The sequence below is a fragment of the Salvia miltiorrhiza genome, unplaced genomic scaffold (genome assembly GCF_028751815.1).
Source record: "Salvia miltiorrhiza cultivar Shanhuang (shh) unplaced genomic scaffold, IMPLAD_Smil_shh original_scaffold_471, whole genome shotgun sequence".
NCBI classification, from domain to species: Eukaryota; Viridiplantae; Streptophyta; class Magnoliopsida; order Lamiales; family Lamiaceae; genus Salvia; species Salvia miltiorrhiza.
This window is the reverse complement of record NW_026651557.1, coordinates 442,376-461,680: the sequence shown is the minus strand read 5'-3', so window position 1 is coordinate 461,680 and position 19,305 is coordinate 442,376. Positions and strand designations below refer to the sequence as shown.

At 38.2% G+C, this 19,305-nt stretch overlaps 1 protein-coding gene and 1 long non-coding RNA gene across 5 annotated transcripts; both read left to right on the top strand.

Annotated features, from left to right (window-relative positions):
* Positions 1-1,541: 1,541 nt before the first annotated feature.
* LOC131004950 (uncharacterized) lies at positions 1,542-3,334 on the top strand. The gene is made up of 3 exons (XR_009095170.1): positions 1,542-1,880; positions 2,856-3,026; positions 3,099-3,334. It is a non-coding gene; the product is annotated as an uncharacterized LOC131004950 (long non-coding RNA).
* A 10,129-nt stretch (positions 3,335-13,463) lies between these two features.
* On the top strand, positions 13,464-18,896 carry LOC131004955 (uncharacterized). 4 transcript variants are annotated; one of them, XR_009095174.1, is made up of 11 exons: positions 13,478-13,690; positions 13,783-13,880; positions 14,455-14,550; positions 14,920-15,024; positions 15,143-15,247; positions 15,325-15,463; positions 15,938-16,053; positions 16,129-16,185; positions 16,360-16,549; positions 17,543-17,618; positions 18,681-18,896. XR_009095174.1 is itself a non-coding variant. In XM_057931730.1 (9 exons), the coding sequence occupies exons 1-9, from the start codon at positions 13,558-13,560 to the stop codon at positions 16,441-16,443; spliced, it is 933 nt and encodes a 310-aa protein (XP_057787713.1). In that variant the 5' UTR covers positions 13,464-13,557; the 3' UTR covers positions 16,444-16,920. The 4 variants fall into 4 exon arrangements, 1 of the variants encoding a protein (XP_057787713.1); XR_009095173.1 differs by having other exon boundaries at positions 17,543-18,896; XR_009095175.1 differs by lacking the exons at positions 17,543-17,618; positions 18,681-18,896 and adding an exon at positions 16,946-16,990.
* The last annotated feature ends 409 nt before the right edge of the window (positions 18,897-19,305 follow it).

Sequence of the window (19,305 nt, the reverse complement as noted above, 5' to 3'; positions counted from 1 at the left end):
GTTCTAAGGAGGTGGGCCCCAACTTACAGCTTTCACTCTTTAGCCCAAAGGCTCTAAAAATGGCTCTAATCATTTAATTTCCATATTAACTCTTCTATTTTCAAATCAACATTTCATTAAAATCAAATTTCAACATTACATTAACTAAAATACAATACAATACAATACAATACAATACAATACAATACTTAAAATGAAATACAATAATTAAATTAAAATTATACTAATTTAATTATGACTAGATCGGACCAAATTGAGCACAAATGTGCTCGATCAAATATGAGTTGAGGCGATTGTGAAGTTGGCGGTTGCGAATGGAGAATTATCGAGCCAAATACTGTCGAAATTTCGGCAGAGCTCCGATTACGAGGACGAGATGCGGTCGAGCTATTTAAAGCCTCGTCATTGCCCTCATTTTCCCATTCCGATGCATACGTGCCTTCGTCTTCTACGATCATGTTGTGAAAAATTATGCACGTAAATATAATGTCACTCAATTGTTCCTTCTTCCAAAGTCGAGTTGGTCCTTTGATGATTGCCCAACGTGTTTGAATGACGCCGAAAGCTCGTTTGATGTCCTTCTGAGCCGCTTCTTGCATCAACTTGAATCTCCTTCTCTTCTCGTCCGACGGAAATGGAGGACTCTTCACGAAAGTGGGCCAATCGGGGTAGATGTCGTCGATCAAGTAATATCTCATCGTGTAGTAGGAGTCATTGGCTTGAAATGTGATCGGTGAAGCCCTTCTTTCAAGAACTTCATTAAACAACGACGATGCGTTGAGCACGAAAGTTTGAGGACATAGCCGTTCAATGTAAATTTTTTTAACATATATATTTTTTAAAATAGACGTTACCAGCTTTTTAAAATTCAATTTTTTTTAATACGGTGCACACACCTTTTATAACAGCCATAAAGCCCAACGCTTAATTTCGAACCCCCCCTTGATCCCCTCTTTTCGCCAGCCCGACAACGGCTCTAGCCGCACAGCTCGATCCAACGCTAGAGTCGCGCGCTGGAGGTGCACTAACACCACTAATTACATATGGAAACATTTGATTGGTTAATTACTAAATGAAAGCTTGGTTGTTCTCTCTACATTTTTGTTTAACTAGTGAAATCCACAGTTATATCCTACCATGTGTTTTAAGTAAACTCCATTCTCCATGTTAATATGGAGTAGTTTGCTTATGACTATTTGATGACTAAACATTTAGAAAAGGGAAGTCGTCGGCATAATTTAAAACGAACGTAATTTATGTTACTAGGCTCATAATTCTTGTTACAATACCTTTCCAAAAGTGGAACGAGAATTCGAATTGAAGCGATAACATAAGTAGTTATGGGCCTAAATTCTTTTTGTTTTCAAGCCTTTTCCCCAATTTTATTATCCTAGTTGATTTTTTATATTGGGTAATTTTAAACATAGCCCCAAATTTTCTCCCTATAACCCCTTATTTTAAAAAAATAATAAAATAATTATGATTGTACTATTTTATCCCTATAGCTCCATTTAAAATTTGTAATAAATTATACTACTAAGTTATAAAAATTAAGTTGAAAAAACATTTACGCCCCAACTCAAATTTATATAGCCTCACTGTCTCTGTCTCTAATTCTCTATCGCTCTACTTCTTTCTCTATTCACATGCATAGCCTCGTCCGATGTTATAGATGTCGTCGCCACCGCCAACGACTGAATAATCATAAGGTCGTCTCTCTTCGTACTATCTCGTGATTTCCACTAAATCATCATAATGATGTTCTCGTTCTTCAAGCAATCGAGGCCTAAAGGCACCACAGGAATTGGCGAAGGCAATAAATGATAGTCTCATGGAGATCGATTCCATTACTGCAGCTGAAGCCAAATCCCTAGAAAAAGGTAGAACAGTGGAAAATGTGATTATAATTTGTGATTCGCTGGTTCTAATTTTTCTGTTGTTATTGGTTTGTTATAATTTTTGTCTTCTATTGAAGGTAATTTGATTGATAAGACAGTATGAACAGTCAATTTAGTTAATTTTGGACCAGCATGAACTTCTTCTACTACATTTTTTTTTCTTTTTTGATTTACTGTATCGATATTCTTGAGAAAATTGTGATTTGTTTTACTTAGAAGATACTTATAAAGTAGTCAAACTTTTCGAAATGAGTGTGTAGATGCAAGTAAAATCATATTTTTTTAACAGTGAAGAGATCATTGATTTCTTATATAGGTTCTAATTCTTAGCTAAAAGGATAAGTTGATCAGTAGAATGAGTTCAGGCTATTCTGTTCAGATATTAATTTCGGAATTTAAATTTTTTCCCATGAAAGCCAAAAAAGGTAGAAGATAAGATCCCGTCCCAGTGAGCTGGAAAGTCATGGATTTTACAATTTAAAGGTTAGAAGTTCTTAACTTAATCTTCAGTTAAGTGTCTGATTTTACAGTGATTGACATGGAACAAATTACATGTGTAGAAACAAAAGGAAACAGGTTCTCGAAGGTGCAACTTGCTATATCATTTATTCAGTCTGTGATGTGTATATAATAATACACCTCTCTGTGACTACATAGCTTATTAGTCTTAATATGCAGAAGCATATTTACTTTAGATTGTACTTTCTTCAAGCACTCATCAGTTTTAGATTATTACATAAGACTTATGTGTGTGTGTGTATGTTTTTAATGCTTGTTAATCTTTAATTATGCGCAAAGTATATCACCACTGAACTACATTTTTTACTTGCCGATCGAATTCCTCCTTACTCTTGTCGCAAACTTCCTCTACTTAACTTTTGAGGCCTTTGAATTAGTTCGATTTTGTGTTCGGAAACTATAAGGTTCCTTAATGACTATGTTCTGTTTTTAATAAAGGCCCTTGATTTAATTGATGCTGTCAAGGGACTGCATGCACGAGCAAATCATGGATCATACATACAGGTTATTTGGAAGAAATAAATAGCTATATTGATTCCTGTTTAAACTTTGGAATGCAAATGATGGAATCACATGATCATTGCCACTTGACTTGGACAAATTTGCAAGGTATCTTCCTCTTCGTATCTTTCGTTTCTGGGGCCATTGTCGGAGCTGCTGGTGCTGATTTTTTTTTTCCAGAACTGCCAGAGAGAAAAAAGTGAGAAACGGTGGTGCTAATCGAGGAAGGAGAAGATGCAAGTGAGAAATTCATGTTCTTAGATTTTGAATTGGGGCTATATAAATTAGATATTTAACAGTATTTTTTATATTAGAATCAAGATATCAGAATGGGGGTTATGAGTATCTATTAATACATTGTACGCGTTATTCTTTTACATTAATTCTGATAAAACTAATTTATCACAAATTTTAAATGGGGCTATAAGGTTAAGATAGTAAAATCATAATTATTTTTATGTATTTTTTAAGAAAATAGGTTATATTGAGAGAATTGGGGGTTGTGTTTAAAATTACCCTTTTATATTTTGTTTCTTTAATAAATTTGAGTTTATTTTATGCCTATAAATAAGGAGGTTTGAATATATTAAGAGGCATATTATGATAACTTTTTAATTAATAATATTATTCTTTTTTCTCATACGAAAAGTATTTATCTTCTACTTTATATTGTTTTGTGTCGTATCGTATGTCAGTAGTATGCAAACATCGCCATCTTTGATGCGTTTTGAGATCAAGTGCAATGGCATTACTTGAATTTGAAATATTAAATCTCGAAAATACACACACTACCGCTAGATATTCTTCAATTGAACTGTTTTTTTTTTTTTTTGTTCTATTAAATTGTAGTATTATATTTTTATGTTAGGTGTGTTTTTAAAGATACATCAATTTAGCAACTGAACTAGTTGCAAAGCTTTATGTGTGAATACAAACTTCTCCCAATTCTCTAGACATGTTGAAAACGACTTTGAATTATTGGATCGACATTCAAGTTATCACCCGAGTAAAATGGTGAATCATTATTGATTTTCTGTTGAAAAAATTGAGATAAATTATTATTATTATTATGATGATCATCATCATCATCATCATCTAGCGAAAATATAGAATAAATATGAGTGTTTTTTATTTAGGGGGGTTTGGCTAAGCTTATTTTAAAGAGCTTAAAACTTTTTTAAGAGTTTATAATTTGTCAAACTGTTTAGATAATATAGCTTATTAAGTTAGAGAAATAATTTTTAGTTAGAGAGAAAAAAATCTTTGTTAGAAAAAAAAAATCAAAGATAAATAAAATTAGAATGATATATGGTGAAAATAAAAAAATCATAGTTAAGTTATTGAAAATAAAGTATTTTTTATAAGATAATGAAAAAATAAATTGGGGTTGATGAACTTATTTTTTGAGAGCTTATAAACTGATCTTAAAATTCTTAAATAACTTATAAGCTATTTTAAAGAGCTTATAAGCTCAATCAAACATGTCTTATTGTAGGGGTTGATCAATCATTTTACTAGGATATGGATTAATCAAACGTAATAATAAGTGCTTAAAGATACTTTTCCTACTAGTCTATCAAATTTGACTTGAGCATTACTAATAAAAAAGAAGAGTATAGGGCAGTAAAAAATTAATGTTTAAAGTCAAAGATCTTAGGTTCGAGTCTTTGTAACAAAACCTTTGAAAAAAAAAGTGTATCGAATCTTCGAGCTAGTTTGTGTGCAATTTGTTCGAGTCAAATCGTACCAAATATTGTCATTATATCTCAAGTTTGACTATTTTTAAATTGAATCAAATTTGAGACAAATTTATTCGAGTTTAGTCACATACAATTTTTTTTCTCTAAACATGTATCTAAATTTTCTTTAAAAAAAAAAACATGTATCAAAATTTAAATAATTAATATAATTATCATTAATTAAAGTATAAAACATGTCGGACAAAAATAATCTAATAGTACTACAATTTTAAGTTTGTTCATTAAATACTAACAAGCTTGCATTTGAACTAACAAATCGATTAGTATCAAAATTCTGACTCAGATCTTACTAAACAAGATCAACGATCTCTGATTTATAATCATAGAGTAAATCCGACTCCCAATTACCGACTTATTTAGAAAAAGAAAAAATAAACAATTCCCAACTTAATCAAAAAAGAAACAATAGGGCCGGATGACCCTGTTGAAGTTACAAACACAATTTTTAGCCCGCAAAAATTAAATTTTGGCCATTTTTTAAGCGGTAGTGCTAACATACCCTTTTAAACCCGATGGATCCTCGGATCCAGCCCCAACCTGGTTCAAAATTCACCCCTCACCCATGCATACATATACACTACACGTTCCCAGCTTCCTTCTCTCTCTCTCTTCCGCGTTAATGAAGAGTAGTAATCGGTAGAGTATCGTTGTGATTCCAATTCCACAGTCGTGCTTCCCTCCTCTATCTCTCTCTCCGCTTTCGACGAATTTACAGTGATCTGGCGAGTTTTATATGTTTATCTTCTTCACATCACGATTTCTTCATTCTATTGATGTTGTTTCTGTATTTGTGTTGCACGTATGAGTTTAGATTATCCATTTAGGGTTTTTTGTTTGTTTGTTTGTTTCATGTGCTTCATCTTTTTCACATCATGATTTCTTGATTCTATTGTTGTTGTTTCTGTATTTGTGTTGCACGTGTGGCACTTATGGCACTATTAGTGCCACAAGTGCCAAGAGGACCATTCTACTTGGTTTCGTTTGCACTTATGGCATTATTAGTGCCATAAGTGCCAAGATTTTACTTGGTTTTATTTTGAATTTCCCTTGGCACTTATGGCACTAGAGGACCATTTTACTTGATTTTATTTTGGATTTCCTTTGGCACTTATTAGTGCCATAAGTACATTTTGAATTTTCGTTGGCACTTATGGCACTAATAGTGCCATAAGTGCCTAACCCGACCAGACATTCGACCCGCGTGCCTAATCCTATCTGGTCCGCTTAATTAAGGGTAAAAACGTCTGAAATAGTTAAAAAATGCCAAATTTTACGTTTTTTTCAATGAGTGGCCATAAATTGTGTTTTATGCTTCATTTTGGTTACTTCAAAATTTCGCTCATCTAAAAAACTACTAATACATAAAAGGTAATTATATTCACAAAGCCCCCACTTTACTCACTAGCCCCCATATAAATAAATAGTTATAAATTTACTATTTTACCCTATAATTCATAGCCACATAAATGTAATTTTTTTATACTATAAATTAAATCCCTAATCTTGTATAGTCCCCAGCCACACGCAAACGTAATTCACGATAGAAATTCTTCTTGATTATTTCCATAACCAAAACGATAGTATATGACACTTCGTTGTTGCAATATTCATTTTCATTGTTGAAGAAATAGAGATTATATATTGTTTGTCAAGAAATATTTGGTTTTAGAAACAGTTCGGCAGAATAATTTCAAAATTTTTGGTTTCAATCAAGAAATATATTTTTCTCTATCTTAAAGTACATTATCACATGCTAAGATGTTGCAGATTACGATATGCTATCAAAATCTTCTACCTTTTTGCACTTTGCTAATCAATTTTGCTGGTAGACTGGAGAATTAAGACATTGTTTTTTAAATGATATGTATCCAGATTAGCAATTAATCTCAATATTAAGGGGGCGTTTACTTTGCACGATTGATAAAATAGAGGATTGAGTATTTTTATCCTCAAGAGTGAGATTATTTCAATCCCACCCTTTTTGATGGGATAAGAATAAAGCAAAACTAGCTTAAATGATAAAAATAATCAAGGGCCTTGGAATATCCTAAAGTTTCAATCCAACAAAGTAAGCAAATGATTAGTCTTACTGTTTTGATCTATCAATGTTAATCCTTCAAAGTAAACGCCCACTAACAATATATATGGTATTGCACTTTGTAAACAATTATGAATTTTGCCTTTAATGCATATCATAACTCATGAATGACTTTGTAGCTATAGACATTAACCTGAGGAATCATCATATCCCTATCTCTGGGATTTGCTCATGGTGCAAGGCGGGTTGGGGGTCCTCCTCTCATTGCATGGTTTTCTGTGACGAAGTCCGCTATTTCTGAAAGAAAAGCCCCTGGTGGTGGTAAACATTGTCCCAATTTCTCCATGAGAAACACTTTTTCCAGGTTGGCTGCGGAAGTGAGCGAGGAAGATTTGGATTTGTTCAGTGTGTGCTTGTGGTGTGGAGAAGACTCTGTGACATCAAACATGGCAAGGCCTCAAGTGAGCAGATGGATATGATGGACTCTTGTTCTTTATTTTTGAAGAATTTTCAAGAAGCCCGATTTCTGTGCGAGGCTGAGTCTCGTCTCCTGCCATGTGAAGGTGATAAGCCATGAGGGAATTGCAAGCCATGCTACTGGGGATCGGTCACTGCCTTCATCTTGATTTAGGTCCGATTATGGTTTTTTTCGTATTCGCTCCTTACTATTCACGTGGTTCATCATGATCGTGTTAGTTCTGAAGCTCTTTGTGATGATCTACTGGATGCGTTTTCTTTTGCCAAAGAGGCCTGTGTCGTAGAGTTTCGTCATGTTAGAAGAGAAGCTAATTGTGTAGCTCACTCTTTAGTGTATTTTGCTATCTCTTGCCTTAATGTAAAGATTTGGGAGTCGGATTTCCCGAGCTGGCTCCTAGATTTGATTCATCGGGATATGACCTAATTAATTTCGTTGATTCCTCCTAAAAAAATGGATTGTCTACACCATTGACAGCTTTAATGGTGAAAAGAGTAATGAACAAAGAAAACATCTATTACTACTTTTTTGTTTTTCTTCTTTCATGCAAATCACACTTGAATTTCAAGATTATATAAAAAAGAATAATTAAAGAATAGAACAAAAACGGTGATTGTTACATTATCCTGAATCCTTTTTGCTGTTTATTTATCTCCAACATTGGAATTCGTGATTTCTTTGCTGATTGTAGGTTGGGGCCTTGGGGGCTATATAAAAATAGGGATTTAATTTGATTATAAAATAAATTTTATTTAATTTGGGGCTATGCATTATAGATTAAAATATTAAATTTATAATTATTATTTTGTATGAGAGTGATGAAGCATGAAACCAACACCTAATCTAAAAAGCAATAATTGAGACAGGATTTACGTGGTTCGGTCATTAAGACCTACATCCACGAGAGATCTTCGAGTTCTTCCACTATACTTTGAGATAATTACATTTTACAAGTGTTGCTCAGAAATAAATCATGATCCCCGAATGCTAATGCTAAACCTTTTATTTATAGATAACTAATTGGGCCTAACTTTAAAGCCCATGAAGCCCAACTTGGTGGTAAAGCTGGCTCTCGGCAAGACTGGCTCTGGAAGCGCTTCACTCTGGCAGGGCTCTTGGCAGAGCTGTCTCTGGTTGAACTCTGGCTCTGGCATGTTGTCTTTGGTAGCTCTGCTCTGGCATGTGTCTCTGGTAGCTCTGCGCTCTGGCAAGGCCAGCTCTGGCTCTGCAGGTTGGCTCTGCCACGCCGCACTCTGGCAAGGCGGTCTCTGCCAACCTGCACTCTAGCAAAGCGGTCTCTGGTTAGTTTATTTAATAATAATAATAACAATAATCAGGTAAAATGTCCCTGTATTTCTAAGCACAGCGCTGATGGGTTTTACAGTCCTCATCAGCTACTCCCCCTAATCTGGTTGAACTGTGTCTTCTTTGTTCAACCAGTGGTGTGTGGTGTAGAGTCAGTGATGTGCTGCTCTCCTATGTCAACTATGTGTACCTGATTCTCTGTAACTTATTAGATAGGAACTGTCAATTTTTACAAAACAATGGTGACAAAGTATTTCAGCGCTGCAAATGAACTAAGATAAAAGAGATAGTAATTTTTCCTTTTGATTCTTTGAATATCATCAGGGTTAAGTACAAGATTCTCCCCCTATCGATGGCGTCCCTATTGCGTTTAGCCCCCTAATGTCAGGGGGGGCTGCCCACTACCTCAACGTGGCTTTATCGCACCAATTTCCCCCCGCCTTTTAACGGACATTAACACTGTTAAAAAAAATCATTTTTTTTGTCAGGGAAAGAGGCGATGGTGGCAGCCTTGTGGCTGCTACTCGCTGGAAAATTTAGGGCCGCAATGGTGGTGTGGTGCAGAGGTCACCGGAAAACAAGGAGGAAGAAGAAGAAGGCAGCGGCGCTGCTGTTAATGGAAGAAGAAAGCAGCGGCGGTGCTGCTGTCTCCGGCGAGAGAAAGACGCAGGACTGTTCCAAGCAAGAGGGAAGAGAAGGGGTTGGGGACGGAGGTAGCATCGTGTGTGGTGCAGAGGTCGCCGAAAAACAAGGGGGAAGAAGAAGAAGGCAGCGGCGCTACTGCTGTCTCAGGCGAGAGGAACACGCAAGGACTGCTCCAAGCAAGAGGGAAGAGAAGGGGTTGGGGACGGAGGCGGCATCGTGTGCGGCGCAGAGGTCGCCAAAAAATAAGGGGGAAGAAGAAGAAGGCAGCGGCGCTGCTGCTGTCTCCGGCGAAAGGAAGATGCAGGGACTGTTCCAACGATTTTTTGTAATGGCGTTAACGTCTGTTAAAATGCGGGGGGGAAATTGGTGCGATAAAGCCACATTGAGGTAGTGGGCAGCTCTCCCCCCTGACGTTAGGGGGCTAAATGCGATAGGGACACCATCGATAGGGGGAAATTTGGTACTTAACCCTATCATCAATGATGACTGACTTAAGACTCAAATATCCGCAGAGCGGCTGAGTTGTCACTTAAGGCTCATCCCCTGTCTAACTTTTGCGGTTTACAATGTTTCTGCGCGGAGCATAGAGATTGAGGCCTGCGCTACCATGAAGGCCTAAGTTTTGCAATTGATGCCTGAGTTTTGGAATTAATGCCTGCGAAGCCATGCAGGCCAGTTTTGCAATTAATGCCTGCGAAGCCACGAAGGGCTAGGTTTTGCAATTAATGCCTTAGTTAAGATAACTTAGAATCTGCGCCGAAGATGACTTGGGTAATCTGTGGTAGTTTAGACGAGACAATCACACTGACTGGGCTGAGATAGTCGTCTTAGCTGCGCTGATACAATCGCACTGACTGCGCTGAGATAATCGCACTGACTGCGCTGAGATACTCGCATTGACTGCGCTGAGATAATCACATTGACTGCGCTGAGATAATCGCATTGATTGTTCTGACTCGCGGCTACGGCAGCTCTGGGAGCTCGCGGCTTAGGCAACTCTGAAACTTAATCCCCTTTCTTTAGATTTTGAATTTTTTATCCCTAAAAAATGGGATATGAGAGGTGACGGGGGTATACACCCCCTACTCCTCCCCCCAGTGTCGTGCGCGTACTTTAGAAGTCAAGCACGATTGTTGAAGGCCCGATAAATAACACAGGAGAAACCCGATGAATAAATCAGAGAAAACCCAATGAATATATCATAAAACACGTAATAATTTACGATCGACGAATTGATAAATTCATAACAAGAATGTTGCCTTGTCATACAATATCAATAAATTTTTATTTTTCCATCTTCCACTGAAACTGGAACACCCTTCCTCAATGTACAGAGCTGAATATCTTCTTGTAAGCGAAGACCCGAGCAGGGCTGCCAGGAAGTCCTGATCAATGTTGAAAATGATGTACCGAGAAACCTAAGAATATATAGCCCAGTTATCTGGTCTGTCTTGTTGTAGCGAAATGTCTCATGCAGAGTTGGAAATGTTTGCCCAGAGCATCCCAGTCAGGGCTGAAAATATTCGCCCAGAGCAGTCGGTCAAGGCTGGAAATATTCGCTCGGAGGAGTCCGGTCAGAGCTGAAGAAGTTGGTGCCGAGAAGTGAACGGCAGAGCTGAAAATGCACCCGAGCAGGGCTGAAAATGTACCCAAGCAGGGCTAAAAAGCCGGTGCCGGGAGGTGACCCGAAAGAGTTGGGATATTCTTATTGCACCAAGAATTCCCGCGCATTTAGCTGGTAACCGAGCATCTCAATGCCAGGTCAATGATCCTTTTCAACTTCAGATTCCCTTGGATTATATGCTGCGCTGTCATATGGCTCCCTATTTGTCCCAGAATTCCCCAAGTGTTTGCAAGAGACCCCTTTCTCGATCCCCATGTTTTATGAAATAACATAAGGCTGACATTATGTTTGGACCACAGTCCGCCAAGTTTCCTGAATTCGCAAAGCCAAAATAAGGTAAAATTAGTCTAGAAACCAACCATGGTTAATCCCTAGGTTAACAAAAATAGTTCCAAAGTCAAAGCAAAATTAATCCAAAAATTAATAAACAAGCTGGGCTATCATGTGCCCCGAGAAGTCCCGAGTAGGGCTGGTAGTTCCCTGTCATGTCGCGAAAAATCTTGGGCAGGGCTGGAAATGTTCACCTGAGCAGCCCGATCAGGGCTGGAAATATTCGCTCGGAGGAGCCGGTCAGGGCTGGAAAACTTTACCCAGAGTAGCCCGGTCAGGGCTGGAAATATTGCCCAGAGTAGCCCGGTCAAGGCTGAAGAACGTTACCCAGAGCAGCCCGGTCAGAGCTGGAAATGTTTGCCCAGAGCATCCCAGTCAGGGTTGAAAATATTTACCCAGAGCATCCCGGTCAGGTCTGAAAATATTCACACAGAGCAGGCCTCGCGCGGAGTACCTGCGCTGCCTTGGTATTTTTGCAAGGAACTCGATCAGGTCGGTAGAGCTGGCTGCGCAGCTTATCAACATAGAAGAGGGAAGACGAGAGTTGACAGTCCGGCTTGATACCAGAACAGAGAAATAGATCTAGCATGCTGAAGCACCATATCTTTAATATTCGTATCGTTTATTCCCTCAAATCTGTTCCAGAATTGTGAGGTTTCAAAATTCCCGAACTCATTGGCCTTCAGGGCTGTATTTTCGTGATTCTCAAATTTGCAAAAGATGCATGCTCTGCAACCCTCAAGCACCGCTCCGAGTAGCTTTGATCCTAATAGAAATTTGTTGGGCTACGTAGGAAAAGATAACAAATCATCAGGGTTTACCAAGATTTGCAATAGGTTGTTGAAAAATTCCTATTGAATAAGAAATTTGGGGGTTTTCCCCTCTGTTAGTGGTTGAAACAGTCATCGTGTAGCTCGGCTACGACGGCGTGGTCGCGGAGCGAGTCCTCGACTGCCATGGAACGTTCTTCGATGCTCGGTCGGAGGTGGGCTGCAATTTCCTGACTCGGGTTTTGGGGAATTTCTCTAGAAGCTAAGAAGGATTCGGTCTGGATCTTCGTTAGGCTCGAATGGATCTGGGCAGTGATTCGCTCGCCGGATTCATGGAGGAGGACTCATCAGCTTAATCCGTTGTCCCTTTCCTTCCATTTTCCTGCAATGCGATATATATTAAACATTAAATTAAACATTATCAATAGATAATCATTGTTTTGTAAGATTCGTAGGCTCATCAGCCCCATAAACTCAGAATTTGTTGATGGAAATTGGGAACCCGGTGGGTGTGGTCCCCAAATCGCTGGTGAGACCCAAGGCATCGCCGGTTAGATGAGGCGTCGGCCTCACCGGAGCTTCAATAAGGAGATGAGGCTGACTCAATGTCAGCGAGACAAATGGGGATAGCCATATTTTGTTTCAGCGTGATTGGCGACTCAACCGAGGGCTTCGGATTTTGGTTGGATTCGGGAATTTTCTCTAGGAACTGAGAAGGATCCGATCTGGATCTGTGAAGAAGAGAACGACGATCTGCAGACCCTTTGCTACCGAAAATTCTCCCCGGAATCTGGAAATTGAAAATAACACATAACCGGAAACTCACGCCTTAGCTCAATTTCCTACAGACGGCGCCAGTTGATGAAGCATGAAACCAACACCTAATCTAAAAAGCAATAATCGAGACAGGATTTACGTGGTTCGGTCATTAAGACCTACATCCACGGGAGATCTTCGAGTTCTTCCACTATACTTCGAGATAACTACATTTACAAGTGTTGCTCAGAAATAAATCATGATCCCCGAATGTTAATGCTAAACCTTCTATTTATAGATAACTAATTGGGCCTAACCCTAAAGCCCGTGAAGCTCAACTTGGTGGTAAAGCTGGCTCTCAGCAAGACTGGCTCTGGAAGCGCTTCACTCTGGCAGGGCTCTCGGCAGAGCTGTCTCTGGTTGAACTCTGGCTCTGGCAGGTTGTCTCTGGTAGCTCTGCTCTGGCATGTGTCTCTGGTAGTTCTGCGCTCTGGCAAAGCGGGCAGCTCTGTGCTCTGGCAAGGCCAGCTCTGACTTTGCAGGTTGGCTCTGCCGTGCCGTACTCTGGCGAGGCAGTCTCTGCCAACATGCACTCTGGCAAGGCGGTCTCTGGTTAGTTTATTTAATAATAATAATAACAATAATTAGGTAAAATATCCCTGTATTGCTAAGCACAGCGCTGATGGGTTTTACAGTCCTCATCAGAGAGCTATAGTGAGTAAAATGAGGGTTGTGAATATAATTACCCATAAATAAAATAAATAACCCATTTGTTAGCCCAATATCCTAATGGGCCGAATGGAAAGCACAAATTTGCTTTTAACACTTCAAAGTTCCAAACTTTTTATTTTTTGCTTTTCTTTTTGAGAAAAAATTCTTGCTTAATTATCATCACTTCAGCAGTCATCATCACTCAGCGAGCAGCAGAAAGGAAAAATGGCGATTTTGCCAACGCCATTGCACATTACAAGAAGTGATTTTGTCCATCCCAATCCCTATCTCGTCAGCGTGCCGTCGAAGCCCACACGCAGCTGCGCTCGCCGTCCGTTTGTTGTCACCTTTTCTTACAGTAAGTCGCTGCGAATTCCCGCAACACTCGATTCTTTCTATGTAAATTTCTTAAGGGAATGGATTTTGAAGTCCCATTTTGTTATATGTCAGAACCCAGGAACGAAATTACTGGTAATGACAAGAAAAGGGAGTTCCTTGAGCAGTACGGTCTTAATCCCGATGAGTTCTTACCTAAACCATCTCGGAAGGTCACTCTTTCTCTTGATTATCTTTGTGCGTCTGCGTTTGTGATAAGGAGAATTGACTCGGGTGGGATTTGCTTCTGAGTCATTGTTGTGGTGTTTGTGTGTGTGTGAGAGAGAGAGGGAACTAGTAGGAGATAAGTAGAATTCTCATGGAGGATTTGTTCCTTAGTTGTGTGTGTGTGTGAGAGAGAGAGAGAGAGAGAGAGAACTAGAATGAGATAAGTAGAATTGTCATGGAGGATTCTGTTGTGTGTGTGTGAGAGAGAGAGATAACTAGAAGGGCATAAGTAGAACTGTCATGGAGGATTCTGCTCCTTGTGTGTGTGCGTGTGCGTGTGTGTGTGTGTAAGAGAGAGAGAGAGAGAGAGGGCGACTGCATGCTTAATATTTCATATCATGTCAAACAGTACTCTTTTTTTTTCATAGGCAAAGCTCATGCAATTGTTGTTAATTGGAGACAATTTCATGTAGTTCAGGGCCTCAGGCCTTGTTAAATTGTATTAATATTCCTTTAAAGAAACTGTAATCTTGTATTAATATTCTCTTGCTAAGAAGTTATGTTACTTTTGTGTTACAGGTAAAGAGGAGAGGAGAGCAACGAAATCCAGAAGCGAGAAACAATACACCACTGCAGGAGCCAAAGCCGCCGCGAGAGACACACAAACTGCTTCAGGTTTGGGATTCTTTTCAAGTTTCATTCTCCTTGTTAAATTATCGCTTAAATTACCGAGAAAAAATGTGCCTTCAACTGATATTTTGGTTCCTTGAACTGTTCTTTTGGAATTGGAATTTAACTGGTTTCATTCAAGTAGGCAATACTGTAAAATTTGGACTTATATTGTAAGTCTGCATACTCAGTATCACATTTGATCTCTAGAGGTGGTAGTGAGTCGACTTTTCTAAGTGTGATTGCTTATGTACAGTTCCAATGTAAATTCAAAGTTTCCAACCTCTTGCAACCTGGACTACATTATTTTCTGACTACAAGGTTGGAGTTGTTGTTTGATTTACTTAAGGAGATAAACGTCAATGGTTGTTTTAGGTACTTGGAGGTACGGCTCGGAGGAAAAAGTTACTCTCACCGAAGAGTATGGACGTGCGGCCTATGATGGAAGTTGTAAAAGGAGCAGCTTTTTCAATTTTACAGGTGGGGTTTTCTTGGATTTTTATTGTAGTTTGACCTATGTGAGTGGGTTTTTAATTGTTTAACTTAGTATGTAGTTGCAAATTGCAATTAAACTATTCGCTGAACTGATACGAGACAGGCAGCGGGTGGCTCGCCTCAGTCTCTGAGGCCCGGGCGCTGGTTAGACTTGTACAGCGGCACAGGATCCGTTGGTATTGAAGCTATCAGTAGAGGATGTTCTGAGGTGCACTACTATTAACCGATTTTTGGTTTCTTTTTTAATCATATCTGTTCCTTCCTGGCTTAATTCGTGGTTTTTAGGCTCACTTTGTGGAGATGGATCCTTGGGTTATCTCGGATGTGCTAAAGCCTAACTTGGAGTCAACTGGATTCCTTGAGGCTTCGGTTATACATACTGCCCGTGTTGAAACCTTCTTGGAAAATGCACAAAGATATCTAGGTGACTATATTCTTTCATCAGTTTCTTCCTTTCGGAAATATAGTATCCTCATGCTTAATTACAACCACTGCATGTCTTAAAGTTTATGCATAGAATGAACCTTGATTTGGTTGCTGCACTTTACTCCTTTTAGTTCAAGGCCTCAAATGGCCGACGTCTTAAAATATGGTCATACAATGTTCAGTTAGACAATTGAGGAGAGAGGTTTCTAAAAGATCTAAAACGTATTAAGTGATTTAAGTGTGATAAGACTTGATTAAAATATGCCGGACCTGTAGAATGTTTTTTCCTTGGAACTCATCTATGACAGTATCAGGGATCTTTGTCATATACCCATCAATCATTATGAAGTTCTTAATAATTAGCCGTGAACTAATCAAATTGTAGATACATATATTTTGCTTATACTTTCTGTATTTTCTCTACAACTTTTCTTGTGTAGGATTCTTATATATCCGTATCTGATTGCTATAGGGAAAGAGGCGGCGTTTGATTATATAAGTGTTACTCCTCCATACATGCTTGTAGATTACACAGTTCTGATGGATCAGGTTTCTAATTCATCGGTGGTTGGGGAGAATACATTTATAGTAAGTCGCACACGAATCTTTTGCCGGATTTCATTCGGTCTCCTAAACCATAATCTGTTTGTCTCATCTCTCCAGGTAGTTGAGTACCCTTTGAGAACTGACATGCTGGATTCGTGTGCGTGCTTGGTAAAGGTAACTTAAATGACGGCCACGTAGCCACCTTGATAACATTCATCTCTTACTGTCGGAATTGTTCGATTTATGTATTCACAATCAATGTTATCATATAACAATCTAAAATCCTTCCCGTTAAATTCAAAGTTCTATGTTATAAGCAATTTTGTTTGTTGTGTTTAATGAATACAGATAGCTGATCGGCGGTTTGGCAGGACACATTTAGCAATATACGGACCGCAGTGGGCCCAAAAGAAGAGTAAACTGGAGACATGACTATCATTATTGCACAAATGATTAGAAATTCGTATGTACTCTGATGATTGCGATCACGTTGCAGCTGATCAGTCGACTTGCAATGCAAGTGCAGCTTATGCTCCAGGTAAATCACCATCAATAAGCTGCACCACTCGGTTCCCTGCTTGCAGCATTTGGGTCGACTATTCGTGTCTTTTAAAGTTGGACTCGTTTGTCACAACTCTTTTTCATCCTTGTAAACAAATATGAAGATCTAGGCAAGTTTAGCTGAACCTTTGATGGTTCATCAATTTTGACGTCGTCAATGGTTGTATACGTAACTGGCTAAGCACATTTCGACGGCAGAAATCTAGTTGTAGTTACTTGCATTTGGTGTCCTTTCAAACCTAGGTGCTTGTATATAAACCTGAATTCCGCATTCATCAAAACCTTGTAATGTTGTATTCTGCCGTTCTATTCTATTGTATGCATATGTAGACCGTAATCTTCATTTCTCAATTTGTGCTTTTGATGCTCTCAGATGGAATTTCCTGTCTGGCCGTCGAAAGTTGAACTTTGCTTATTAGTTATAACATTCTAACCTTGAAGATCGAATGTGGCCATAAATGCTGGCACTATCTACGCTCGTCTTGTAATTTGTGTTCATACAAGTTGACAAGATGCTTTGAGCAAACTCTTTAGATTGCATAGAGCAAAGCTTTAGTAAGCAATTGCAAGTCTAGGGTTTCTATGGTTTCCCTTTTAATTTCTGTAGATTCCTTTGATTCCTTTTCGTTTTGTAGATTCCTTTTCGTTTTGACATAAAGAAACTGTTGTGATATTTTGTTTAGAGATGAGCCACCATCATCTAATGCAATATGCAGGCACTCGACAAGAGAATTATATGTTCCCTCGAGTCCCTCGACACACTTGAATGAAGCCACACACGTTGGCTTCCAAGATATAGTCTGAAGTTCCAGCTTAGGACAGAAAAGAGGGATATAGTTTGTTTAGACATGGATGTGGACCCGTACTTCGTTTCATTCTTATTATCCTTTTATTCTTTCTCGTATCTCCCCTCCCTCGCGGCCACTTTTTGTTGATACTAACCTTTATGATACTTTGAGTATGATTCCAGGAACTAAGAGAACAAAAGAAAGCACAAGTATGATGCTCGAAAACGTGGAATTTGCAGGCACACTCTTGAATCTAAGGTGCATACTCTCGAACTCGTACTCATGGTTTCATGCTTGATCCGATTCTCTCTTTCGCCACTCATCTTTGCAAGGGATATGAAACTGAAGCCTATATCTGTGCACTATACTCGAGTTTGAATATTTGCTTGATATACAGCTAAGTTTTATGTCCCTTGATTGGAATATACGCACTCGAAACACTGTTTAAATTGCCTCTTGTTCATTTGAAATTGGTGTTGGGCCTTTTGAATAAGAAACAAGATTGAAGTTGTAGAGATCTTGCTTTTTAGGACCATAGAGTGTAGGTATCCCCTATTTTTGGACATGTACGTAGCAGGATGTAATAGAGATGGAAACGCAGTTGTCTTTAGACGCTCCATTCGCCTTTTTTAGAGTTAATAGTGTTTTATGTCCGAACTTTCAGTGCTTTTCATAAAATATCTCCAACTTTCGTTTTCTCCTAAGAAATCCCGAACTTTCAGTGTTTTTCATAAAATATCCCGTTATACAAAATCAGGTGATCGAAAGATGACTCTTCTCAGACTGATTGCAGTTAAGTTTAGAATCTTACACCTTCAAATTGATAATTCAAGACTTGAGATGAGTCATCTTTCAATCAACAAGACTTTGTATAGCAGAACATTTTATGAAAAATGCTGAAAGGTCTACGTTTTTTAGGAGAAAACAAAAGTTCAGGGTATTTTATAGAGAACGTTGAAAATTCAAGATTTTTTAGGTGAAAATGAAAGTTCGAAACATTTTAAACTCTGAAAATTTAGGATATACTCACTCCGTTCACAAAATGTTGTTCTAATTTACCATTTTGGTCCGTCCACAAATAGTTGTTCTAATATATTTTTAGTAGGTTCCTTTCTCCACTCACTAATATGTGGGCCTCATTCTCCACTCACTAATTTAATTAACTTTTTCTACTTTTCTTCATTTGTGGACTCCTTTCTCCACTCAATAAAAAAACAGCACGATTTTTCCTAAAACCCCTGCCTCCCTCCCTTAGGACAACATTTGGTTGACAGAGGGAGTAAAACACTATTAACCATTTTTTTAATCCATTTTTTGTAGGCAAATGGAGTTCGACATAGTAACACAAAATAATATAGACAGAAATATATTTGTGTTTGTGTATATATAGTTTATGCATGAATAATTTGTGGCATTTCTTTACCGGCGTATGCATGAATAGTTTGTGGCATTTCAAACTTCTATTTTGGTTTAAAAGAAATATTTATTGTAAGAGATGCTTATTTTATTTTATGAAAATCTGGCTGGGAATTTTTATTTTTTGTCCCTATTATTTTCAGCTGAATTCTGACAGCTTATTAGTGAATATCTGTTCATTAGATGTGAGTGACTATTCACTTCTTTATTTAATAATTGTAAGCTTAAATTGGTAATTATATAAGTCTCGTCATATTCCGGCACACTTTTTTCTTTGGCAAAATTTAAAATTTGGTCAGCGTTTGATTATGAAAAAATGAATAAAAAGAGAGGTCAGAAAAGAATTTGATTAATCTAGTAAAGACACGATAATCTTTTGGGTTATTATTAATAATTAAAAAAAAAAGTAAAAGCATACTCCATCGGATGAATTCGAACTCTTCAATTTGGCCGTTCCATTTGAACCGTCTCATTCCATTTTCGGGACACTCAACTAGGATTGTAAATGAATTGAATATTTTTGCTCGAT